This window comes from Tachyglossus aculeatus, chromosome 15 (assembly GCF_015852505.1).
Source record: "Tachyglossus aculeatus isolate mTacAcu1 chromosome 15, mTacAcu1.pri, whole genome shotgun sequence".
NCBI lineage: Eukaryota > Metazoa > Chordata > Mammalia > Monotremata > Tachyglossidae > Tachyglossus > Tachyglossus aculeatus.
The window spans coordinates 13,513,090-13,535,383 of record NC_052080.1 but is presented as its reverse complement, the minus strand read 5'-3'; the positions used below and the strand labels follow the sequence as shown (position 1 = coordinate 13,535,383).

General features: G+C 43.8%; 1 protein-coding gene across 1 annotated transcript in view; it reads right to left on the bottom strand.

Annotated features, from left to right (window-relative positions):
- DHRSX (dehydrogenase/reductase X-linked) overlaps positions 1–22,294 on the bottom strand; it is a gene marked incomplete at its 5' end in the record, with an annotated part of 79,049 nt that overhangs the window by 31,219 nt on the left and 25,536 nt on the right. The window contains 2 exons of the mRNA XM_038757090.1: positions 18,480–18,548; positions 20,788–20,895. Coding sequence (XP_038613018.1) covers positions 18,480–18,548; positions 20,788–20,895 — 177 coding nt within the window. The remainder of the gene's footprint in view (positions 1–18,479; positions 18,549–20,787; positions 20,896–22,294) is intronic.

Sequence of the window (22,294 nt, the reverse complement as noted above, 5' to 3'; positions counted from 1 at the left end):
TGAAGCTCTGATGACCAATTCAGCGCAAACGTAAGAACAGTGTAGCCTAAAGGATAGAGCCCGGGCCTGGGAGCCAGGAGGACCTGGGTTCTAATTCTGCCACTTACCTGCTGTGTGACCTTTGGCAAGTCACTTCTCTAGGCCTCCATTACCTCATCTGTGAAATGGAGATTAAGACTGTAAGACTGTGGGACAGGGGACTGTATCCAACCCGATTTGCTTGGATTTCCCCGAAATGCTTAGTACAGTGCCTAGAACAGAGTAAGCTCTTAACAAATACCACGATTATTATCATTATTATTATTATTCCTCTAAACTATGAGCTCGTTGTGGGCAGGGAATGTGCCTGTTTATTGTTCTATTGTTCTCTCCCAAGCACTTAGTACAGTGCTTTGCACACAGTAAGCATTCAACAAATGCGATTGAGTGAATGACTGAATTCCTAAAATGCCACTCTGAATGAATCAGCCACTTGAAGTTGATGTTTTTTAGTCTCCTACTCCCACTGGGCACATATAATTTGATATTGTCTGTCTTTCCTGGACCGGGTTTTCCCCTAAACTCCAAACATAGTGTTGTGGACATTGAAGGTGCACAATGAATATGAATGAATGAGTGAATAAATGTTGCCAACTTGTACTTCCCAAGCTCTTAGTACAGTGCTCTGCACACAGTAAGCGCTCAATAAATACGATTGATGATGAATAAATGATCTTAGGATAGATTATGAAACTATTGCTACAAAGCACCTAGAGTCAACTCTTGGCTGTTCAAGACAAGGAGCGTGGCTTAGTGGCAAGAGCACGGACTTCGGAGTCAGCGGTCATGGGTTCAAATCCCAGCTCTGCCACTTGTCAGCTATGTGACTTTGGGCAAGTCACTTAACTTCTCTGGGCCTCGGTCACCTCATCTGGAAAACGGGGATTAAGACTGTGAGCCCCACGTGGGACAACCTGATGACCTTGTATCTACCCCAGCACTTAGAACAGTGCTTGGCACATAGTAAGCGCTTAACAGATACCATCATTATTATTATACTGTGAACCCCACGTGGGACAATCTGATGACCTTGTATCTACCCCAGCACTTAGAACAGTGCTTGGCACATAGTAAGCGCTTAACAAATACCCTCATTATTATTATTATGACGTAAAAATTTGGCCTCCAAAAGAAATGAAATACACACTGGTATCTTCTAAAGGCCAAGGTAGGCAGGCAGTGTGTTCAATTGGTGTGTTGTACTCTCCCAAGCGCTTAGTATAGTGCTCTGCATACAGTAAGCACTCAATAAATACCATTACTTGATTGACTGAAGGTTCCTTCTTGGCCTCACCAAACCAAAGAAATCCCCAATCAGTCAAACAATCGTTTTTATTGAGCACACATTTCCCTTACATCTAGCCATCTCTCCCTTCACATAAGGCTCAGTGGAAAGAGCACGGGCTTTGGGATCAGAAGTCATGGGTTCAAATTCCGACCACCAATTATCAGCTCTGTGACTTTGGTCAAGTCACTTAACTTCTCTGTGCCTCAGTTACCTCATCTGTAAAATGGGGATTAAGACTGTGAGCCCCCGTGGGATGACCCGATCACCTTGTAATGCTTAGAACAGTGCTTTGCACATAGCGCTTAATAAATGCCATTATTATTATTATTATTATTAGGATATTCCGGCTGACAAATTTGTGCACTGGCTGATTTTTCAAACTCTTTGTTCTTGAAATTGTTTCTTTCTCCACGGGCTGGTCAATATTCATTTCCTTTCTTTTCAAGATCTTTGTTTGAAATTCCATTTCAGCTCCTCCTCACAGCTTCCCTCACTTGATCAGAAGCACAGTCATTTGTGCTGTGCTTTCACGCATCGCTTGGAGAGCAATCCTGCCTCTACTATTTGTGGAAGTGAACTTCAAATAATATTCTCGCTATGACAGACCTGCAGGCCACCGCTATATGTTAAAGCAGAAGCATGTCAGGAAGCGCATAATTATCCCACTACTTGATTTCTTTTATGTGCCAGGCACTGTATTAAGTGCTGGGGTAGGTACAAGCGAATCGGTTTGGACACAGTCCCTGTGTCCCACCTGGTGCTCACGATCTTAATCCCCATTTTACAGATGAGGGAACTGAGGCTCAGAGAAGTGAAGTGACTTGCCTAAAGTCACACAGCAGACAAGTGGCAGAGCCAGGACAAGAACCAAGGTCCTTCTGACTCCTACGACAGGGCTCTATCCGCTAAGCCACTCTTGCTAGGATGAATACACTTCCCGAATACCTTCCCTTTCTTTGTTCCTCTCCATGATGCGACCAAATTCCTCCGGAAGGGACTCTCAAAAGGTATATTTCTTCCAATACAGAAGTACGACATCCCACCAAATAATTTCTTATAAAGTCTCTCTCCTGGGTTAATCCTGGGAACCATCTCTTCAGTCCACAATATTCTGTTCCTGGCAGGTGACCAAGAGGTACTCCAAATGCCTATTCTAGTCAACCAATTGATAGCATTTATTGAGCGCTTACCATGTGCAGAGCACTGAACTAAGTGCTTGGGAGCATACGATTCAACAGAAACGAAGCAGCAGCGTGGCTAGTGCAAAGAACACGGGACTGAGAATGAGAGGCCTTGAGTTTTCATCCTGCCTACAGCACTTGTTTGCTGTGTGACTTCGGGCAAGTCACTTAGCTTCTCTGTGTCTCAGTTCTTCAGCCCCATGTGGGACAGGTTCTGTGTCCAACCCGATTATCTTTTATCTACCCCGGTGCTTAGAACAGGGCCTGGCACATAGTAGCGCTTAACAAATACCACAATTATCATTATGATCATGTTGTGAGAAGAAAAATGAGTGATGCCCCTCCTATTTCCATCTAACAGTAGGAGGGGAATTAATCCTCCAGGACAATCAGCAGGAGGTCATTTCTATACCCTAAGACAGCAATTACAGATTAAGTAAATGAGTCCAAGTTCACACTGACCTTTACAGAAAAGGAAGAAAGTCAAAGAATCCCCGAAATTAAAGAGAAAAGACATACTGAGTGGATTTGGGCATTTCTCTCAAAGTAGACTAGCATTCTGCAATCCATTATCTCCTGCGTCCCTGGCCTGGTTTTAAATTTATGTCGTTGACTTGGTATCTGACCCGAAGCCTAATAAAACATTGTAACGAAATGTACTCCTCATTTTAGGCGAATTTTCCATGACTTCATTCGTGCCCTATAAATCCTCTATTCTATCCCAAGGAATTCTCCTCTGACCTAGTATGGGGCCACTTTAAGAAAAAGGGGCAATTATCATGTCCCCATTAGCCATGACATTTGTCGATTTTGGATGAGTCCTTTAATTATTGCCTCCAGCCTCTCATTAGCATTTACTTTCCTTAACAACTTCCTCTCCTCCTCACAAACCATGGATTGTGGGGACAGGCAGACAGTACTAAATGTGGTCTCTCTCTGATCTCATCTGATTTTTAGGGAGACAGCCTGTCCTCATGGCTAAAACCCAGTCCTGGGAGTCCGAAGGTCCTGGGTTCTAATCCCAGCTCTGCCACTTGTCTGCTGTGTGACCTTGGGCACCTCACTGCACTTCTCTGGGCCTCAGTTACCTTATCTGTAAAACGGGGGTAAGCCCGCAAGCCTCATGTGAGACTGGGAATGGGTCCAACCGTATTAGCTTGTATCTATCCCAGCGCTTGGTACAGTGCCCAGCAAATAGAAAGTGCTTAGCAAATACAACAATTATTATTATTCACAAGTCCTTCTCTCCACAACCTGACCCAAATCACTTCTTCTGTGTGCCTCGGTTCCTTTATTGCTAAGGAGCAGTATAAAGAAAATTGGACTGCCCACAGTGAGAGAACTAGGGAGAGTACCAGAGACAGAGTAGACACCACCAACTGTAAGCTTATTATGGGCAGGGGACATGACACTAATTCTGCTGCAGAGTACTCCCCCAAGCACTTAGTACAGTGCTCTGTTCAATGGTATTTATTGAACGCTGCACTAAGTGCTTGGGAGAGTACAATACAACCGAGTCAGGAGACACGTTCCCTGACCACAAGTTTACCGCTGAGAAATGACCGTGATCCTCTAACTGTAAGCTCCTTGTGGGCAGGAAACATATCATCATCATCATCAATCGTATTTATTGAGCGCTTACTATGTGCAGAGCACTGTACTAAGCGCTTGGGAAGTACAAATTGGCAACATATAGAGACAGTCCCTCCCCAACAGTGGGCTCACAGTCTAAAAGGGGGAAGTCTAAAAGGGGGAACATATTTACCAATTGTGTCGAAGTGTCCTCTCCCAAGCGCCTAGTCCAGTGCTCTGCACGCAGGAAGCGCTCAATAAATACCACTGACAATATGATGTACCACTGAGTCCAACATTCATTGATTCAGTAAGCCAGTGGTGACTTTCTGAGGAGCTGTCTTTGCCATTTCTACCGCATGGCTGAGAAGAGATACTTACAAGTCCCTAAAATGTTTAATTATTATTAATAATAATAATATAACAGCCTTTATTAAGCACTTATTCTGTGTCAAGTGCAGTTCTAAGCACTGGGGTAGATAGAAGTTAAACAGGTTGGCCCCAATCCCTGTTCTGCATGGGGCTCATAGTCTAAGTAGGAGGGAGAACAGGCATCTTATCCCCATTTTACATTTGAGGAAACTGAGGCCCAGAGAAGTAAAGTGACAGAGCATGCAGCTGGCAGAACCAGGATTAGAATCCAGGTCTTCTGAGTCCCAGGCCCGAGCTCTTTTCTCCAGGCCAAGCTGCTTTCAACAGCTAGTTCCATAGTTAGTTGTAGCAATCACCCTTCTGGAAGGACATGTGATGATGATGATGGTACTTCTGAGGCCCATAATAATAATAATAATGATGGCATTTATTAAGCACTTACTATGTGCAAAACACTGTTCTAAGTGCTGGGGAGGTTACAAGGTGATCAGGTTGTCCCATGGGGGGCTCACAGTCTTAATCCCCATTTTACAGATGAGGTCACTGAGGCACAGAGAAGTTGTGACTTGTCCTTGTATATATGTTTGTACATATTTATTACTCTATTGTATTTGTACATATTTATTCTATTTATTTTATTTTGTTAATATGTTTTGTTTTGTTCTCTGTCTCCCCCTTCTAGACTGTGAGCCCACTGTTGGGTAGGGACCGTCTCTATATGTTGCCAACTTGTACTTCCCAAGTGCTTAGTACAGTGCTCTGCACACAGTAAGCGCTCAATAAATACGATTGAATGAATGAAATGAATGTGCCAAGCACTGTTTTAAGCGCTGGGGAAGATATAAGGTAATCCGGTTGTCCCACGTGGGGCTCACAGTCTTAATCCCCATTTTACAGATGAGGTCACCGAGGCACGGAGAAGTGAAGTGACCTGCCCAGATTCACACAGCCAAGTGGCAGAGCAGGGATTAGAACCCATGACCTCTGACTCCCAAACCCGGATTCTTTCTACGACACCCTCGGTCAGCGTAGAAACCTATTTTCTACGCAGCTCGAGAGGCAAGTGTCAGCCAGCCTGTTGGCATTCACGCTAGTTACTCATGTCCTGCACACAAATGATGGGTGTTTCTGTTGGCACTTCACAGTACATATCAGTCATGGGTTTCCAAATTTACCTCCGCACCTGCTTCTCATTTGAAGGTAATGATGATCCATTACCGAAGTCTTGCAGTGATTGATTCTGACAGTACCAAGACAAAGTGTCACGTTAATTCACCTTCGTCACTTTCAGGTGTGCACTTGAAAAATCAAGACTCAGAGATAAACGCGGCTTCACGCCTTGCCGTGGAATGTCTACAGCGGAACAGGCTTAAGGGACTATTTCTATGAATCAAAATGAATTCTCCCCTCTCTAACTCTCACTGATGATTATCAAATTCCCCGGACCTTCATTTTATTTATGTTTTGGCCCCCCGGGGATCATCATCATCAATTGTACTTATTGAGCGCTTACTGGGTGCAGAGCACTGTACTAAGCGCTTGGGAAGTACAAGTCGGCAACATATAGAGACAGTCCCTACCCAATCAATCAATCAATCAATCGTATTTATTGAGCGGTTACTGGGTGCAGAGCACTGTACTAAGCGCTTGGGAAGTACAAGTCGGCAACATATAGAGACAGTCCCTACCCAACAGTGGGCTCACAGTCTAAAAGGGGGAGACAGAGAACAGAACCAAACAGACTAACAAAATAAAATAGAGTAGATATGTACAAGTAAAATAAATAAAGAGTAACAAATATGTACAAACATATATACATATAAACAGGTGCTGTGGGGAAGGGAAGGAGGTAAGATGTGGGGGATGGAGAGGGGGACGAGGGGGAGAGGAAGGAAGGGGCTCAGTCTGGGAAGGCCTCCTGGAGGAGGTGAGCTCTCAGTAGGGCCTTGAAATTACGGGATTCTGTTGACTGGTATTTATAGGGAGCAGCATTTCCTAGTGGAAAGAGCCTGGGCCCGGATTCTAATTCTGGCTCCTCTTCACACCTGCTGTGTGTCCTTGGGCAAGTCACTTAATATCTCTATGCCTCAGTTTTCTCATCTGCAAAATGGGGATTCAATACGTATTCTTCCCTCCTACTTAGACTCTGAGGCCCATGTGAGATCTGATTATCTCCTATCTACTCTTGCTCTTAGATCAGTGCTTGGCACGTAGTCAGTGCATAATACATTATTATGACGATTATTTTTAAATGCCTTGAGTTCTCTGAATCGTAACTCTCAATCACAAGCTCAAGATATCCTGGCACCAACCCTTATTAACATATCGTACAGACCTTCCATATCCCTAAAAGTGGCTTGGAAAATGATCCACAATTTTCATCTGCCCTTCATGATTTGATAGCAGGCAGAGGAAATGGAAGTTCATCTAAAGTGTCTCTCCTGTGACCAAAAATCCTGTGATATTCTCATCAACTTAAATTAATCCAAAAAATAAAGACTTCCAAATCCAGAAGGCAGGATGATTTCCCAAGGAGAAGCAGCATGGCCTAGCGGCTACAGCCTGGGCCTGGGAATCAGAAGGACCCCAGTTCTGCCAGTTGTCTGCTGAGTGACCCTGGGCAAGTCACTTCACTTCTCTGGGCCTTAGGTTCCTCATCTGTAAAATGGGGATTAAGACTGTGAGCCCCATGTGGGACAGGGACTGTGTCCAACCTGACTATCTTGGATCTACCCCAGTGCTTAGGACAGTGCCTGGCACGTGCTTAACAAATACCATACAAGAAATAGTGCTTTGGGAATTAACTTGCTAATTGGGAAATTAGCCATCTGTGGGGTGAAAGTAGAGTTTATTTGTGTGGGAATTACCAAGCTAATGGTGGTTATCCTTTGGGAGGAGGTGCTTCTGAGAAAAATTCAGCTCATCATTCATAAAAAGAGAGAATGCCTGTGTAATAGCAATTATGTTTTTGCCACACAGCTGGGTTTTTTTTTTTTTTTTGGCCTGATTAGTTTCCCAACAACAATTCCAACTGCAATTCCCAAGCGCTTAGTACAGTGCTGTGCACACAGTAAGCACTCAATAAATACGATTGAATGAATCCCCATCTCTTACCATTATTCTGTCAATCAATCATGGTATTTACTGAATGTCGTGTGCTGAGCACTGTACTAAGCACTTGGCAAATACAATACAACTGAGTTGGTAGGATAATAATGATGGCATTTGTGTGCTTACTATGTGCAAGGCACTGTTCTAAGTGGGCAGTGTGGCATAATGGACAGAGAGTCACAAGGATCTGGGTTCTAATTCCAACACCACACACTTGTCTGCTGTGTCACCTGGGGTTGGCACTTCACTTCTCTGTGCTCCAGTTCCCTCCTCTGTGAACTGGGGATTAAGATTATGACCCCCCCCCCCCACCTTTTGGGGGACAGAGACTGTGTCCCATCTGATGACCTTGAATCTACCAGAGTGCTTAGTACAGGGCCTGGCACAATGCTTAACAAGTACCGTAAAAAGAAAAAAAATAATGCCCAGTTTCGTTGAATTTTGGCTGTGAAAATCTGGGGTTGTGTGTGATATCTCCCAAACTGCAGCGTGGCTTAGTGGCTAGATCCCGGACCTGGGAATGGGGTCATGGGTTCTAATCCTGGCTCTGCTTCTTGTCTGCTGTATGACCTCGGGCAAGTCCCTTCACTTCCCTGGGCCTCAGTTACCTCTTCTGTAAAATGGGGATTAAGACTGTGAGTCTGATTTATTTATTTTACTTATACATATCTATTCTATTCATTTTATTTTGTTAATATGTTTTGTTCTCTGTCTCCCCCTTCTAGACTGTGAGCCCACTGTTGGGTAGGGACCGTCTCTATATGTTGCCAACTTGTACTTCCCAAGCGGTTAGTACAGTGCTCTGCAAACAGTAAGCGCTCAATAAATGCGATTGATTGATTGATTGACAGGGACTGTGTCCAACTCAATTTGCTTGCATCCACCCCAGCACTTAGCACAGTGCCTGGCACACAGTAAGTGCTTAAATACCATTATTATTATCTGACACAGCCCCTGTCCCACATGGAGCTCACAGTCTAAGAGGGATGGAGGACAGGAATTTAATACCCATTTCATAGGTGAGAAAACTGAAGTACAAAGAAGTTAAGGGACTTGCCCAAGGGGACAGAGAAGACAAGCGGCAGAATTTGAATCAGAACAAAATCCTGACTTCCTGACGACCAGTTCGCTGCTCTTTCCACTAGACCTCACTGCCACTTCAGAAAAGACAGAGCCCAACTGCTTTTTTGCTGCTGTTAAGAATTCCAGACACGATGCAAAAGCAGTTGCTTCCTCCTAGATGATGGGAACATCCATTTGCTCATTCTATACAAAATTAAACCATACAAGTCACCGAGTGTTCGGCTAGACAGATGAGCAATAGACCTGATTGACTGCGATCCCATCTGTAAATGGAGCCTACAGCTTTAAAATATCTGATCTAAACAGGAACAACACAAAATCAGAAAGTTCAAGGATACGGTGGGGAAGCAGTGTGGCCTCGTGGAAAGACAGAGGGCCTGGGTTCTAATCCCACCCCTGCCGCTTGTCTACCGGGTGACCTTGAGGAAGTCACTTTGCTTCTCTGGGCCTCAGTTCCCCCATCTGTCAAATGGGGATTTAGACTGGGAGCCCTAAGTGGAAAAGGGACTGTGTCCAGCCTGATTAGATTGTATCCACTCATTCATTCATTCAATCAATCGTATTTATTGAGCGCTTACTGTATGCAGAGCACTGTACTAAGCGCTTGGGAAGTAGTCCAAGTTGGCAACATATAGAGACAGTCCCTACCCAGCAACGGGCTCACAGTCTAGAAGGGGGAGGCAGACAACAAAACATGTGGTCAGCGCTTAGTACAGTTCCTGGCACATAGCAGACTGTAAAGTCATAATAGGCAGGGAACGTGTCTGCTAATTCTGTTGTACTGCACTTTCCCAAGCGCTTAGTACAGTACTGTGTACATAAGTGCTCAATTACAGTGTTAATTGATTGATTTTGATGTTAAAAAAAAGATTCTGGCCAAAGAGGGAGAATATTCAGCAAAAGCTATAGAGCTTGGTGATTATAGCCAATTGATACAGCAGAGCCAAGAGAGGAGCAGTGTGGCTTAATGGATAGAGCACGGACCTGGAAATCAGAAGGACCTGTGTTCTAATCCTGGTCTTCCACATGTCTGCTGTGAGTGACCTTGGGCACTTCACTTCTCTGGGCCTCAGCTACCTCAACTGTAAAATGGGGTTAAAGAGTGTGAGCCTCATGTGGGACAGGGACTGTGTCCAACATGAATGACTTGCATCCAGCTCTTAGAACAGTGCTTTGCACATAGTAAGCGCTTAAAAATGCCATTATTATTATTATTATTATTATTATTATCTAGACCAATGCTTAGAAAAGTGCTTGGCACAAAGTAAGCGCATAACAAGTACCACAATTATTATTATCGATAAAATCAGTTGTGTCCTAGAAAGCAACATCATCTGGCAATGTGATTGTAATTTACAATGAATAATCCATCTAACAACAGTATTTATTGAGCATTTTGTGCAGAGCACCATACTGAGCACTTAAGTACAAATGAGTAGGTACACATGAACCCTCCCTCAAGGATCTTACAATCCAGTGGTATTTGACAGTAAATTTGAAATGTCTGTAATTCATTCATTTCATTCAATCGTATTTATTGAGCACTTACTGTGTGCAGAGCACTGTACTAAGTGCTTGGGAAGTCCAAGTTGGCAACATAATCATGCCCTATCATCAGCTAAAAGTGCAGATGGAAATCCATGAGCTCTTTTCTGTTTTTTAATGGTATTCGTTAAGCCTTCGCTATGGGCCGGGCACCGTTCTTATGGTCAGCTTACTTTTCTGGAGTAAAAAGGGCACTTTAGTCAAGATTTGTTAACTTCAGTTCGATAAAGGATCCAGACCACACATTGAAATAAGAACTACTTTAGCTGGCAATAGAAACCGTTGGATATGTCTATAGAATTTAGATATGTCACTGGGATTAACCTTGAGAATCATATAATCAATCAATCAATCAGTGGTATTTACTGAGCACTTTCTATGTGTGGAGCACTGTAAAAGGGCTTGGGAGAGTACAGAACAACAGAATTAGTGGACATGTTTCCTGCCCCTAACGAGCTGACAGTCTAGACTGCAACTGATTTTGCCGGACTGTAAACTCATTGTACGCAGGGAATGGGTCTGTTATCATCATCATCATCATCATCAATCGTATTTATTGAGCGCTTACTGTGTGCAGAGCACTGTACTAAGCGCTTGGGAAGTACAAGTTGGCAACATATAGAGACAGTCCCTACCCAACAGTCTAAAAAGGGGAGACAGAGAACAAAACCAAAGATACTAACAAAATAAAATAAATAGAATAGATATGTACAAGTAAAATAAATAAATAAATAGAGTAACAAATATGTACAAACATATATACAGGTGCTGTGGGGAAGGGAAGGAGGTAAGATGGGGGGGATGGAAAGGGGGACGATCTCTTAGTACAGTGTTCTGCACACATTAAGCACTCAACAAATACCACTGACTGATAAAACATAATGCCACTAAATTTATTTCTTTGGATTTTTTTACGGTATTTGTTAAGCACTTACTATGTGCCAGGCACTGTACTAAACGCAGGGGTGGATACAAGCTAATCAGGTTGGACACAGTCCATGTCCTACATGGGGCTTACAGTCTTCATCCCCATTTTACAGATGAGGGAACCCAGGTACAGGGAAGTGAAGTGACTTGCCCAAGACCATGATGATGCTTTCTATGTGCCAACACTGGGGGAGATACAAGGTTATCAGGTTGTCCCAGGTGGGGCTCACAGTCTTAATCCCCATTTTACAGATGAGGTAACTGAGGCACAGAGAAATGAAGTGACTTGCTCAGAGTCCCACAGCTGACAAGTGGCGGGGCTGGGATTAGAACCCATGACCGGGCTCTTTCCATTAAGTCACACTGCTTCTCTTGGAGCCTGGATTAGAACCCAGGTCCCTCTGACTCCAAAGTCCGGGCTCTAGCCACTAGGCCACACTGCTTCTCTTAAGAAAACGTTGTCTCCAACTCTCTTGACTGCCATCTCTTCACGCTCAGGCAAGCCAGGTCATCCTGAATTGGTTGCTAATGTGAGTGAGTCTCCAAAACATGTTTGGAAGGAAGAAGCTCCCTAAGTGGAAGAGTAAATGCTCTCTGTGCCGTTATTCCAATATAAGTGAAAGCTTTTCTAATTGAAAACAAATGCTGAGGGGACCAAAATGAGAGTTACCTCCCCTCTCCATGAGCCGAAAAGAGCCACCGTTTAAATGGGGAGAAGTTTGAGCTTCTTAATGCTGGAATGGTTTCTGCTCCAAACACCTCCAGGGTTATCTAAAGCTTCTAAATTGATCAGTCCATCAGGCTGTCGATTCACCTATCCACCTACTTTTTTTAAAAAATCGTATTTAAGTGCTACAGACAATGACTCTCCCCTCTGCCCCTGGCACTTCAAAGCTTTATTGAAGGCCCACATCCTCTGAGAGGCCTTCCCTGACTAAGCCCTCCTTTCCTCTTTATCCCACTCCCTTCTTTGTCACCCTGAGGAAGAAAATCTAGACCATATCACCGATATCCCCTTACATGGGAAAATTCTGGGTCAGATATGAGGTGAAAACTCACAGTTCCTAATTACTATGTTGATTCCCCCGTATCAAGCAGCGATATCTATGGAGCACCTACTGAGTGCACCCCTGAGTGGTTCTGCGGCTATATGTGAGTGGTCCTGAGACTATAAAATCATCATCATCAATCGTATTTATTGAGCGCTTACTGTGTGCAGAGCACTGTACTAAGCGCTTGGGAAGTACAAGTTAAAATGAGGCTATCTGGCCACCATTTTGAAACCGGGAGAGAAACAGAGTGTCCTGGGCCCACTGACCCTCAAAACCCCCCTCCTAATTTGACCAAATCAGAGAATCAGCATGGCGTCGTGGAGAGACCCCAGGCCTGAGAGTCAGAAGGTCATGGGTTCTAATCCCAGCACCACCACTTGTCTGTTCTGTGACTTGGGGCAAGTCACCTCACTTCTCTGGGCCTCAGTTACCTCACCTGTACAATGGGGATTGAGACTGTGAGCCCCAAGTGGAACAGGGAATGTATCCAACCCGATTTGCTTGCATCCATCCCGGTGCTTAGTACAGAGAGGCAGCATGGCTCAGTGGAAAGAGCACGGGCTTTGGAGTCAGAGGTCATGGGTTCAAATCCCTGCTCTGCCAATTGTCAGCTGCGTGACTTTGGGCAAGTCACTTAACTTTTCTTTGCCTCAGTTACCTCATCTGTAAAATGGGGATTAAGACTGTGAGCTGCACGTGGGACAATCTGATCACCTTGTAACCTCCTCAGTGCTTAGAATGGTGCTTTGCACATAGTAAGCACTTAATAAACACCATTATTATTATTATTATTACTACTACAGTGTCCAGCACATAGTAAGCACTTAACAAATACCCACCACTATTATTATTAATTATTATTGTCGAGTTATCTAGACTCAGTCACAACTTCAGAGTTGGAGGTTCAATTTGAAAACCATCCCGATAATGCGTTCGTAAACTGGCTTTCAGTTGCCCAATTTTGTTTTCACATCAACCATAGCGTTTAAATCCCGTGCAGTGCTCTGCACACAGTGCTCCACAAATAGATCCAAGGATTGGATCCCTTGGGTCTGTACCCATTAAGCATTGACTGAATTAAGCCAACGGTACAGGAGATTTTGTGGAGTGGGGAATAGGGATTCCACAGGGACTCTCCACTGCTAGTCCGAATTTCGATACTATTTCACCAACTCCTTTTATTGGTGTTTTATTTCTCAAAAACGCCCTCCCGAGAGACTAAACACTATCATTTGTCTTCCCTGATGAAGAAAGAGAGGCAGAGAAAAATGAACCATTCTGCTAGGAGAAATAAAGTCATTTCAACCTTGTCGGGCTAATAGAAAATAATTCCTCTCCAAATTAAATCAAACCTGGCTTTACCGGCACTGTGAAATCCAAGGTTGGTAATCATTCCTAAATCTCTCTGGACCCAAAGCTAAACATCGCCTCTAATGCAAAGGCAGCATTTCGCCCCAGAGGACCGTGATGAGAGAAATGCATTTTGAAAAAGAAAACCACCTTTTAATGTAATATATTTAAGGTGGGCTTATCTCCGGGCCAATCAGTCAGGTAGCACTAGGAATCAAGATCTAGGCCCCAACAATATTTGTTTAAAAGGGACACCAAACGGGTCAAATCCCGCTTTTTCCCAAGTGGAAAGGAGCCCATTAAATATTTTCCTTCAGTGTCACTGAGACAAATCTCGTAATCGATCAATCAGTGCGTTTTACTGAGCGCGTACCATGTGCAGAGCACTAGACTAAGCGCTGTGGGGAGTACAGTGTAACGGAGTCGGTAGCCACGTACCTGCTCACAATGAGCTTACAGTCTAGAGGGGGAGGCCGACATGAATAGAAATAAATAAATGACAGAGATAAGTGGTATGGGGCTGGTCGGGGGGATGCATAAAGGAAGCAAGTCAGGGTGACGTGGAAGGGAGTGGGAGAAGAGGAAAGGAGAACTTAGGGAAGGCCTCTCAGAGGAGATGGGCCTTCAGTAAGGTTTAAATTTGGTGTGGGGGGTGATGTTTCCAGATCACAGAGCAGACAAGTGGCGGAGCCAGGATTAGAACCCAGGTCCTTCTGACTCCCAAGCCCCTGCTGTATCCACTAGGCTAATTAACTGTGACTAAAAAGCCCCCAGAATCTCGTGATGGAGGACACACCATTGTCTTTGCCTGACAAGATTGCATTTACCACCTAGCGGGAGCATCAAAGACAACCTTAAAATGATTGGATTTTAATTTTAAAGAAATTGTTCATCCAAGTCGGCCCATTTCTGGGTGACCCCCTTTGCTATGTCATCTGCCCTTCTCTGAAAGATGAAGGAACGTAATCCTTCATAAACATTCTCAGTCAATCAGTCTGGCAGAGTAAAATGTAAATACTCGTCAGAACAAGAGTTCACTTCCACCGAGTTGTGGAAATTAACTCGCTCATGGCGAAGCGTCTGTTAGAGGAGACTGACGTCTAAGGGATCAAAGGTCCTGACACAATTACATGTAGCTGTGTCCCTTGCATTAAGCTCGGAGATTCGCATATTCGGAATCTAAAACCTTGCCAAGACCGATTTTTCAACTAGGAGAAACATAGTGTTTGAAAGCTGACTGGATTTATTTGGACACCTTGAGCGACATCAGTTCTGAACGGCTACTCTTCTCCTACAACGTGAAATCAATAACCCTCCTGGTTATTTGACAGGGTGGCGAACAGAATGCTAAGTGAAGGACTTTGGGCAAGTCACTTCTCTGTGCCTCAGTCACCTCGTCTGTAAAATGGGGATTAAAACCGTGAGCCCCCCGTGGGACAACCTGATCACCTTGTAGCCTCCCCAACGCTTAGAACAGTGCTTTGCACATAGTGAGTGCTTAACAAATTATTATTATTATAACTCACGGAAAGGGAAATGAACTAGGCCCTGAAGGATAACGTCGTCTTCAACCGGGCATAATTATAATCGATCAATCATTGGTATTTATTCAGTCCTTACAGTCAATCAATGGTATTAATTGAGGGCTTACTATGTGCAGAGCACTATACTAGGTACTTGGGAGAGGACGATACAACAGAATTAGAAGACACTTCCCTGCCCTTAACGAGTTTAAAGTCTACAGAGCACTGTACTAAGTGCTTCAGAGAGTTCGATACAACAAAAATGGCAGACTCATTCCCTGCCCACAACAAATTTACAGTTTAATAATGATGCTAATACGGGATAACCCAAGGATTCTGCTAAGTGCTGGGGTATTTACTATCAACTTGGACACCGTCCGTGTCCCACGTGGGGCTCACGGTCTTAATCCCCATTACACAGATGAGGTTACCAAGGCACAGGAAAGTGAAGTGACTTGCCCAAGGTCACAGAGCAGAGGAGTGGCAGAGCCGGGACTAGAACCCAGGTCCTCTAACTCCCGGGTTCTTTTCAACTGGGCCGTGCTGTTTCAAACATGTATAATAATAATAATGATAATAATGGCATTTATTATGCACTTACTATGTGCAAAGCACTGTTCTAAGCGCTGGTGGGGGAATACAAGGTGATCAGGTTGTCCCACGTGGGATTCACAGTCTTCATCCCCATTTTCCAGTTGAGGTAACTGAGGCCCAGAGAAGTGAAGTGACTTGCCCAAAGTCACACAGCTAAGTGGCAGAGCTAGGATTTGAACCAACGACCTCTGACTCCAAAGCCCGGGCTCTTTCCACTGAGCCACGCTGCTTCTCTATACTGTATCCACTACATTAATAATAATAATAATAATGATGTTGGCATTTTTTAAGCACTTACTATGTGCAAAGCACTGTTCTAAGCGCTGGGGAGGTTACAAGGTGATCAGGTTGTCCCACGGGGGGCTCTCACGGTCTTCATCCCCATTTTCCAGATGAGGTAACTGAGGCACAGAGAAGTGAAGTGACTTGCCCAAAGTCACGCCGCTGACACTTGGCGGATTGGGGATTTGAACCCGTGACCTCTGACTCCAAAGCCCAGGCTCTTTCCACTGAGCCATGCTGCTTCTGCTACTTTGTTGTGTTGTCCTCTCCCAAGTGCTTGGTAGAGTGCCCTGCCCACCAAAAGCGCTCAATAAATACAGCTAATGGACCGATGTTTGAACTCTTTAGGAAAGTTTCACTCTCTCCCACATGCGCTTGCAGGAAATAGAATCCCTAAGTCCAAAGCAGCACCCATGTTCACGAACAATCTTTAACTCGGCTACTTCTGAAACATGCCGTCGCTAAGATTAGCTACAACACCAGAATGAAATTGCTATTATAGGATTTCCAATAGACAGTGTTAAAAGACACTGTGGGAGGACTGCATATGACACAATCAATCACTTGAAGTACCGGGTAATTCATCAAATATAGAAATAAACTCAGAGTTTAAACCACTATTGTAAAATGGTGACAGTGGATTAAAATAGTTTCACTAAAACACAAGCTTAGCAAATACACACTTAGCAAATACCGTTAAAAAATGCCATGGGTGAGATTGATTTCTTGAATATTTATGGATGTTGGTAGAACCGGAATTTACCAACTGCTCAGATATTGAGGGTTCCGCTTTAAACGCTACTGAGAAAGGAGGCTTGCGATCCAGGCTGAAATAAAAGCTTGGAATACAGAAAATACAGAAATAAACTCAGTTTAAACCACTATTGTAAAATGGTGACAGTGGATTAAAATAGTTTCACTAAAATACGAGCTCCTTAAGGGAAAGGTTTGGGTCTACCATCCCTATTATACTCTCTCAAGTGCTTCCTACAGTGCTCTGCACACAGTAAGCATTGTTCAGCGCTGAATATGGTGTTTGGCATGTAGTACAAGCTTAGCAAATACCGTTAAAAAATACCATGGATGAGATTGATTTCTTGAATATTTATGGATGTTGGTAGAACTGGAATCTACCAACTGCTCAGATATTGAGGGTTACGCTTTAAACGCTATTGAGAAAGCAGGCTTGCGATCCAGGCTGAAATAAAGCTTGGAATGACAAAAAATGGACGGCAAATGTTTTTAACTGAAGAAAAACACCCAAGATCACAGCCCAATAGCTTGAAGAGAGGTTTTAGATTCAATGCTGTGAATGTTCATGGCGACAGTTACCGCAAATTAAATTTGTTCATCACTTAAGGCTCAGTCAATCATATTTATTCAGCGCTTACTGTGTGCAGAGCAGTGTACTAAGAGCTTGGGAGGATACGATATAACAATATCATACAAACACAACTGTCATTTTATTTATTTGTATTGATGTCTGTCTCCCCGCCTTTGGACTGTAAGCTTGTTGTGGGCAGGGAATGTCACTGTTAATTGTTGTATTGTAATAATAATAATAACGATGGCATTTATTAAGCGCTTACTAGGTGCAGAGCACTGTTCTAAGTGCTGGGGAGGTTACAAGGCAATCAGGTTGTCCCACAGGGGTCTCACAGTCTTCATCCTCATTTTACAGATGAGGGAACTGAGGCACAGAGAAGTTAAGTGACTTGCCTATTGTACTTAGTATAGTGCTCTGCATGCACGACTGAATGAATGAATCTGGGGCTTCCTAATGGCCAACAATTTTGTGAGATTTTCCTCCTGAAAGTACAGATAATTTAATTTTTGCAACTACAATGCAAGGTAGTACATGCAAGCGCTTAGTACAGTGCTCTGCACACAGTAAGTGCTCAATAAATATGATTGATAGTACATAATCATCTTCTGCACTTGGGTTTAGAAAAGACATGACTAGGCGCTTAATATGAACAAAGCAGTGTTGTGCTAAGCGCTTGGGAAAGGACAACGCAACAGAGGTAGCAGCCACAATCCCTACCCACAGGGAGCTTACTGGCTAGGTAGTAATTCCAAAAATACCTGCAAATGACTATTTCTATCTGCTCTGTCATCCTTCAAACTTCACCGAGAAGCAGCATGGACTTGTGGATAGCACCCAGGTTTGGGAGTCAGAAGTACCTGGATTCTAATCATGCTCTGCCCCTTGTCTGCTGTGTGATCTTGGGCAAGTCACTTCAATGCTCTGGGCCTCAGTTCCCTCATCTGTAAAATGGGGATGAAGACTGTGGGCCCCATGTGGGACAAGGACTGTGTCCAACCCGATTAGCTCTCAGCACTTAGTACAGTACTTGGCACTTAAATACCATAATTTATTATTATTATTATTAGTAGTAGTAGTAGTAGTAGTAGTAGTAGTAGTAGTAGTAGTAGTAGTAGTAGTAGTACCTAGGCCCTGGACCTGAATTCAGTGCCCCGTAAAATACGCGAAAACAGGAAAATAGAGCCAATTTAAATGAAAAATGGCAAACACCTTTCAATTCTAAATTGAAAATACCTTTATCATTTGAAGTTTCTTCTTTGATTTTCTTCACGGCTTCTTGTCCCCTGATGTCCTCATTCCCAGCTGAAATGGCAAAAAAAAAAAAAAAAAAAAACCCTCAGTGTTATTGAAATTCCCATGAACCATTCTTTGGAACTATCATGAAATGAAATGACCAAGATACTGATACTGTTTAAGGAATGTCACCTTCCTACTATGTTCGCCTAGCTACTTTAGTTAAACTAGTGGCTCTGAATTCATGACGAGAAGCAGCGTGGCTCACTCGGAAAGAGCCCGGGCTTTGGAGTCATGGGTTCAAATCCCGGCTCCGCCGATTGTCAGCTGTGTGACTTTGGGCAAGTCACTTCACTTCTCTGGGCCTCAGTTCCCTCATCTGTAAAATGAGGATTAAGACTGTGAGCCCCACATGGGACAACCTGATCACCTTGTAACCTCCCCAGCGCTTAGAACAGTGCTTTGCACATAGTAAGCGCTTAATAAATGCCATCATCATTATTATTATGACCCCCTTAAAGGGAAGAGAAGCAGTGTGGCTTGATGGTTAGAGCCCAGAACCTGACTTCTTATCCCGGCTCTGCCACTGGTTCGCTCTGTGACCTTGGGCAAGTCACTTCACTTCTCTGGGCCTCAGTCCCCTCATCTGTAAAATGGGGATTAGGATCATGAGCCCCATGTGGGACAGGGACTGTGTCCAACTTGATTAGCTTCTATCTACCCCAGTGCTTAGCACAGTGCCTGGCACATAGTAAGCGCTAACTGCTGATTCTGTTGTATTTATTCTCTTGGGCGCTTAGTACAATGTTCTGTACAGAGCACTCAATAAATACCATTTGGTTAATTGCTTGATTAATAAATACCATCTGTAATTTATTTCTATTAATGTCTGTCTCCCCCCCGCCCCCAACACACACACTCTAGAATTTAGGCTCATTGTGGCCTGGGAACATATCTGTCTATTGTTGTATTGTCCTCACCCAAGTGCTTAGTACAGTGCTCTGCAGCACACAGTAAGCGCTCAATAAATATGAGTGAATGAATGAAGAAAACAGCTCAGAGAAGGAAACGGTATTTCGGGTCATCATTTCCAAGTAACGCAGAACGGTTCTCAAATTCTAATCCAGTAGTCGGAAACTCTCCTTCCCTTTCAGGATACTGGAAGCGTGAATTACTTTTCCAGCCTTGCTTTCCGGATTCACGGTCCTTTGAACTTTCTAAAAGATGTGATAGTTTTTTATGTTCTCTTTAATCTGCCCCGAGAGATTGGCTATGTAATGTTCATTTCAGACATATCAAACTGAGGAAACGGGTTGAGCCGAAAGCATTACCAATTGTTTTATGCAAACAACTTTCAATGTCCTTTTTTTTTTTTCCACCCCGCAAAAATACATGAAGTGTCATTCTCACAGTGAATTTTGATCACTTTTCTCCGGTGTGATCCTGAATTAAAATGCACACCCTGGTACAACTATCCAGTGTGAAGAGCTTGTTCTGAGTGAGTCCTAGCAACATTCTTCGCGTTTTCCAATAATACAGGGATGGGAGTGAGCCCCTTGAGAGCTGCTTTTTTAAAAAAAAAAAAATTAGAGAGTCCAGTCAGATTGTCAGGAGGATGGAGAGAATTTAGAAACAGGGCAGTTCCATTGTTTCTCATCAACATCATGGTATTTATTGAGCACTCACGATGTGCAGAGCACTGTGCTAAGTGCTTGGGAGAGTACAGTATGACTATAAACAGACTCATTCCCTGCCCTCAGTGAGCTTAAAGTCTAGAGGGGGAGACTTCAGTCTAGAGTGTGCAGTCTTTCCTTCTTTCCTAGGACACAGTTCGACACTTCCTCCTCCTCTTTTGGATTCCACCGCGGTTCACAGTAATGGATCTTTTTCCTCTAATAATTGTGGTATTGGTTAAGCGCTGACAATGTGCCAGGCACTGTACTAAGCCCAATCGATCACATTGTACACAGTACCTCTCCCACAGAGGGCTCACAGTCAAAGGAGGGAAGAAAGCAGGGATTGAGTCCCCATTTCTCAGATGAGGAAATTGAGGCACAGAAGAGTTAAGGGACTTGCCCAAGGACACGCAGCAGACGAGAAGTCACTTCAATCCTCTGTGCCTCAGTTACCGCATCTGGAAAATGGGGGTCGAGACTGTGAGCCCCATGTGGGACAGGGACTGCGTCCAACCTGATTAGCTGGTGTCTTCCCCAGTGCTTAGAACAGTGCCTGGCACATAGTAAGCGCTTAGCAAATACCACAGTTATGATGATTATTGTCCATACGGATGCCCCGACAGTGACGTTACCTATTATGACGTGCACCCCAAGTCTTGCAAGATGCTTCGCCGTGCTGAAGCCAATGCCCTGGGTGCCTCCGGTCACTATGGCAACAGTTCCGCTAGGCAGAGGAACAGCTGTGTGAGGAGAAAAACAATTCCAGGTAAATCAGTAGTGCGTGGCAGCCCATAATAATTATGGTATTTGTTAAGTACTTACTATGTGCCAGGCACTGTACTAAGCGCTTAACAAAAGCAGTAGTGTTTGACTGTTAAAACATGGACCGCTCCCAAGGCTGATTTTATGATGGCAAGTCAGACTGTTAAAAAAAAAATGTAGGGAGCCACCTAGACAGATCAATCCATCTATGGTATTTATTGAGTGCCTGCTGTGAGCAGAACACTGTTCTAAACGCTTGGGAGAGTACAATAAGCTCATCTCCATTCATTCAATCATATTTATTGAGCGCTTACTGTGTGCAGAGCACTGTACTATGCGCTTGGGAAGTACAAGTTGGCAACATATAGAGACGGTCCCTACCCAACAACGGGCTCACAAAAGCTCGTTGTGGGCAGGGAATGTGTCTGTTTATTGTGGTATTGTACTCTCCCAAGCGCTTAGTATGGTGCTCTCCACACAGTAAGTGCTCAATAAATAGGATTGCATAAGTGAATGAATGAATGAATACAGTACGGCAGAGTTGGGAGGCATGTTCCCTGCCCATAACGAGCTGACAGTCTAGACCAGGGTACATTCTGGATAGTTGTTTCTGTCTTTAAACAAAATGTCCTTCCATTTATTATATGAGATTTTCCCATTTTCCGTTTATTATATTAAATGAATGAGATGACACTGAAAATTAAGGGTTCAGTAAGTACGGGAATCTCTATTTTGTTCTTAATGTGCTCATTTCATTTGGAGATTGGCAGATTGTATTTAATGTCTATTTTCTCTCATCGCTGAGCTCGAAGGCCTTTAAATTCTCATTCACCATACAGAATCACTTCTCTCTTATTAATAATAATAATAATAATGGCATTTATTAAGCGCTTACTAAGTGCAAAGCACTGTTCTAAGTGCTGGAAAGGTTACAAGGTGGAACAGTGAGTGTTGCCGAGGTTTTGAGCCAAGTATTTGCCCACGTATTGTGTCAGGTCTCTTGACTCTTAGTCGTGTGAACATGCCGTAGTGGATAGAGCACAGGCCTGGGCGTTAGAAGGTCACGGGTTCTAATCCTGACTCCACCACTTGTCTCTGTGTGACCTTGGACAAGTCAGTTAACTTCTCTGTGCCTCAGTTACCTCATCTGGAAAATGGGGAACGAGACTGTGAGCCCCATGTGGGACAGGGACTGTGTCCACCCCGATTTGCTTGTGTCCACCCCAGTGCTTAGTACAGTGCTTGGACATAGTAAGTGCTTAACAAATACCATTATTATTATTGTTATTATTTTACTAGGCTATGGTGGTGGGGTGGGGAGGGAACTGAGATGGGTAATACCAGTCCAAGCATTTCCCAACTTTGCTCCCAGAAGCC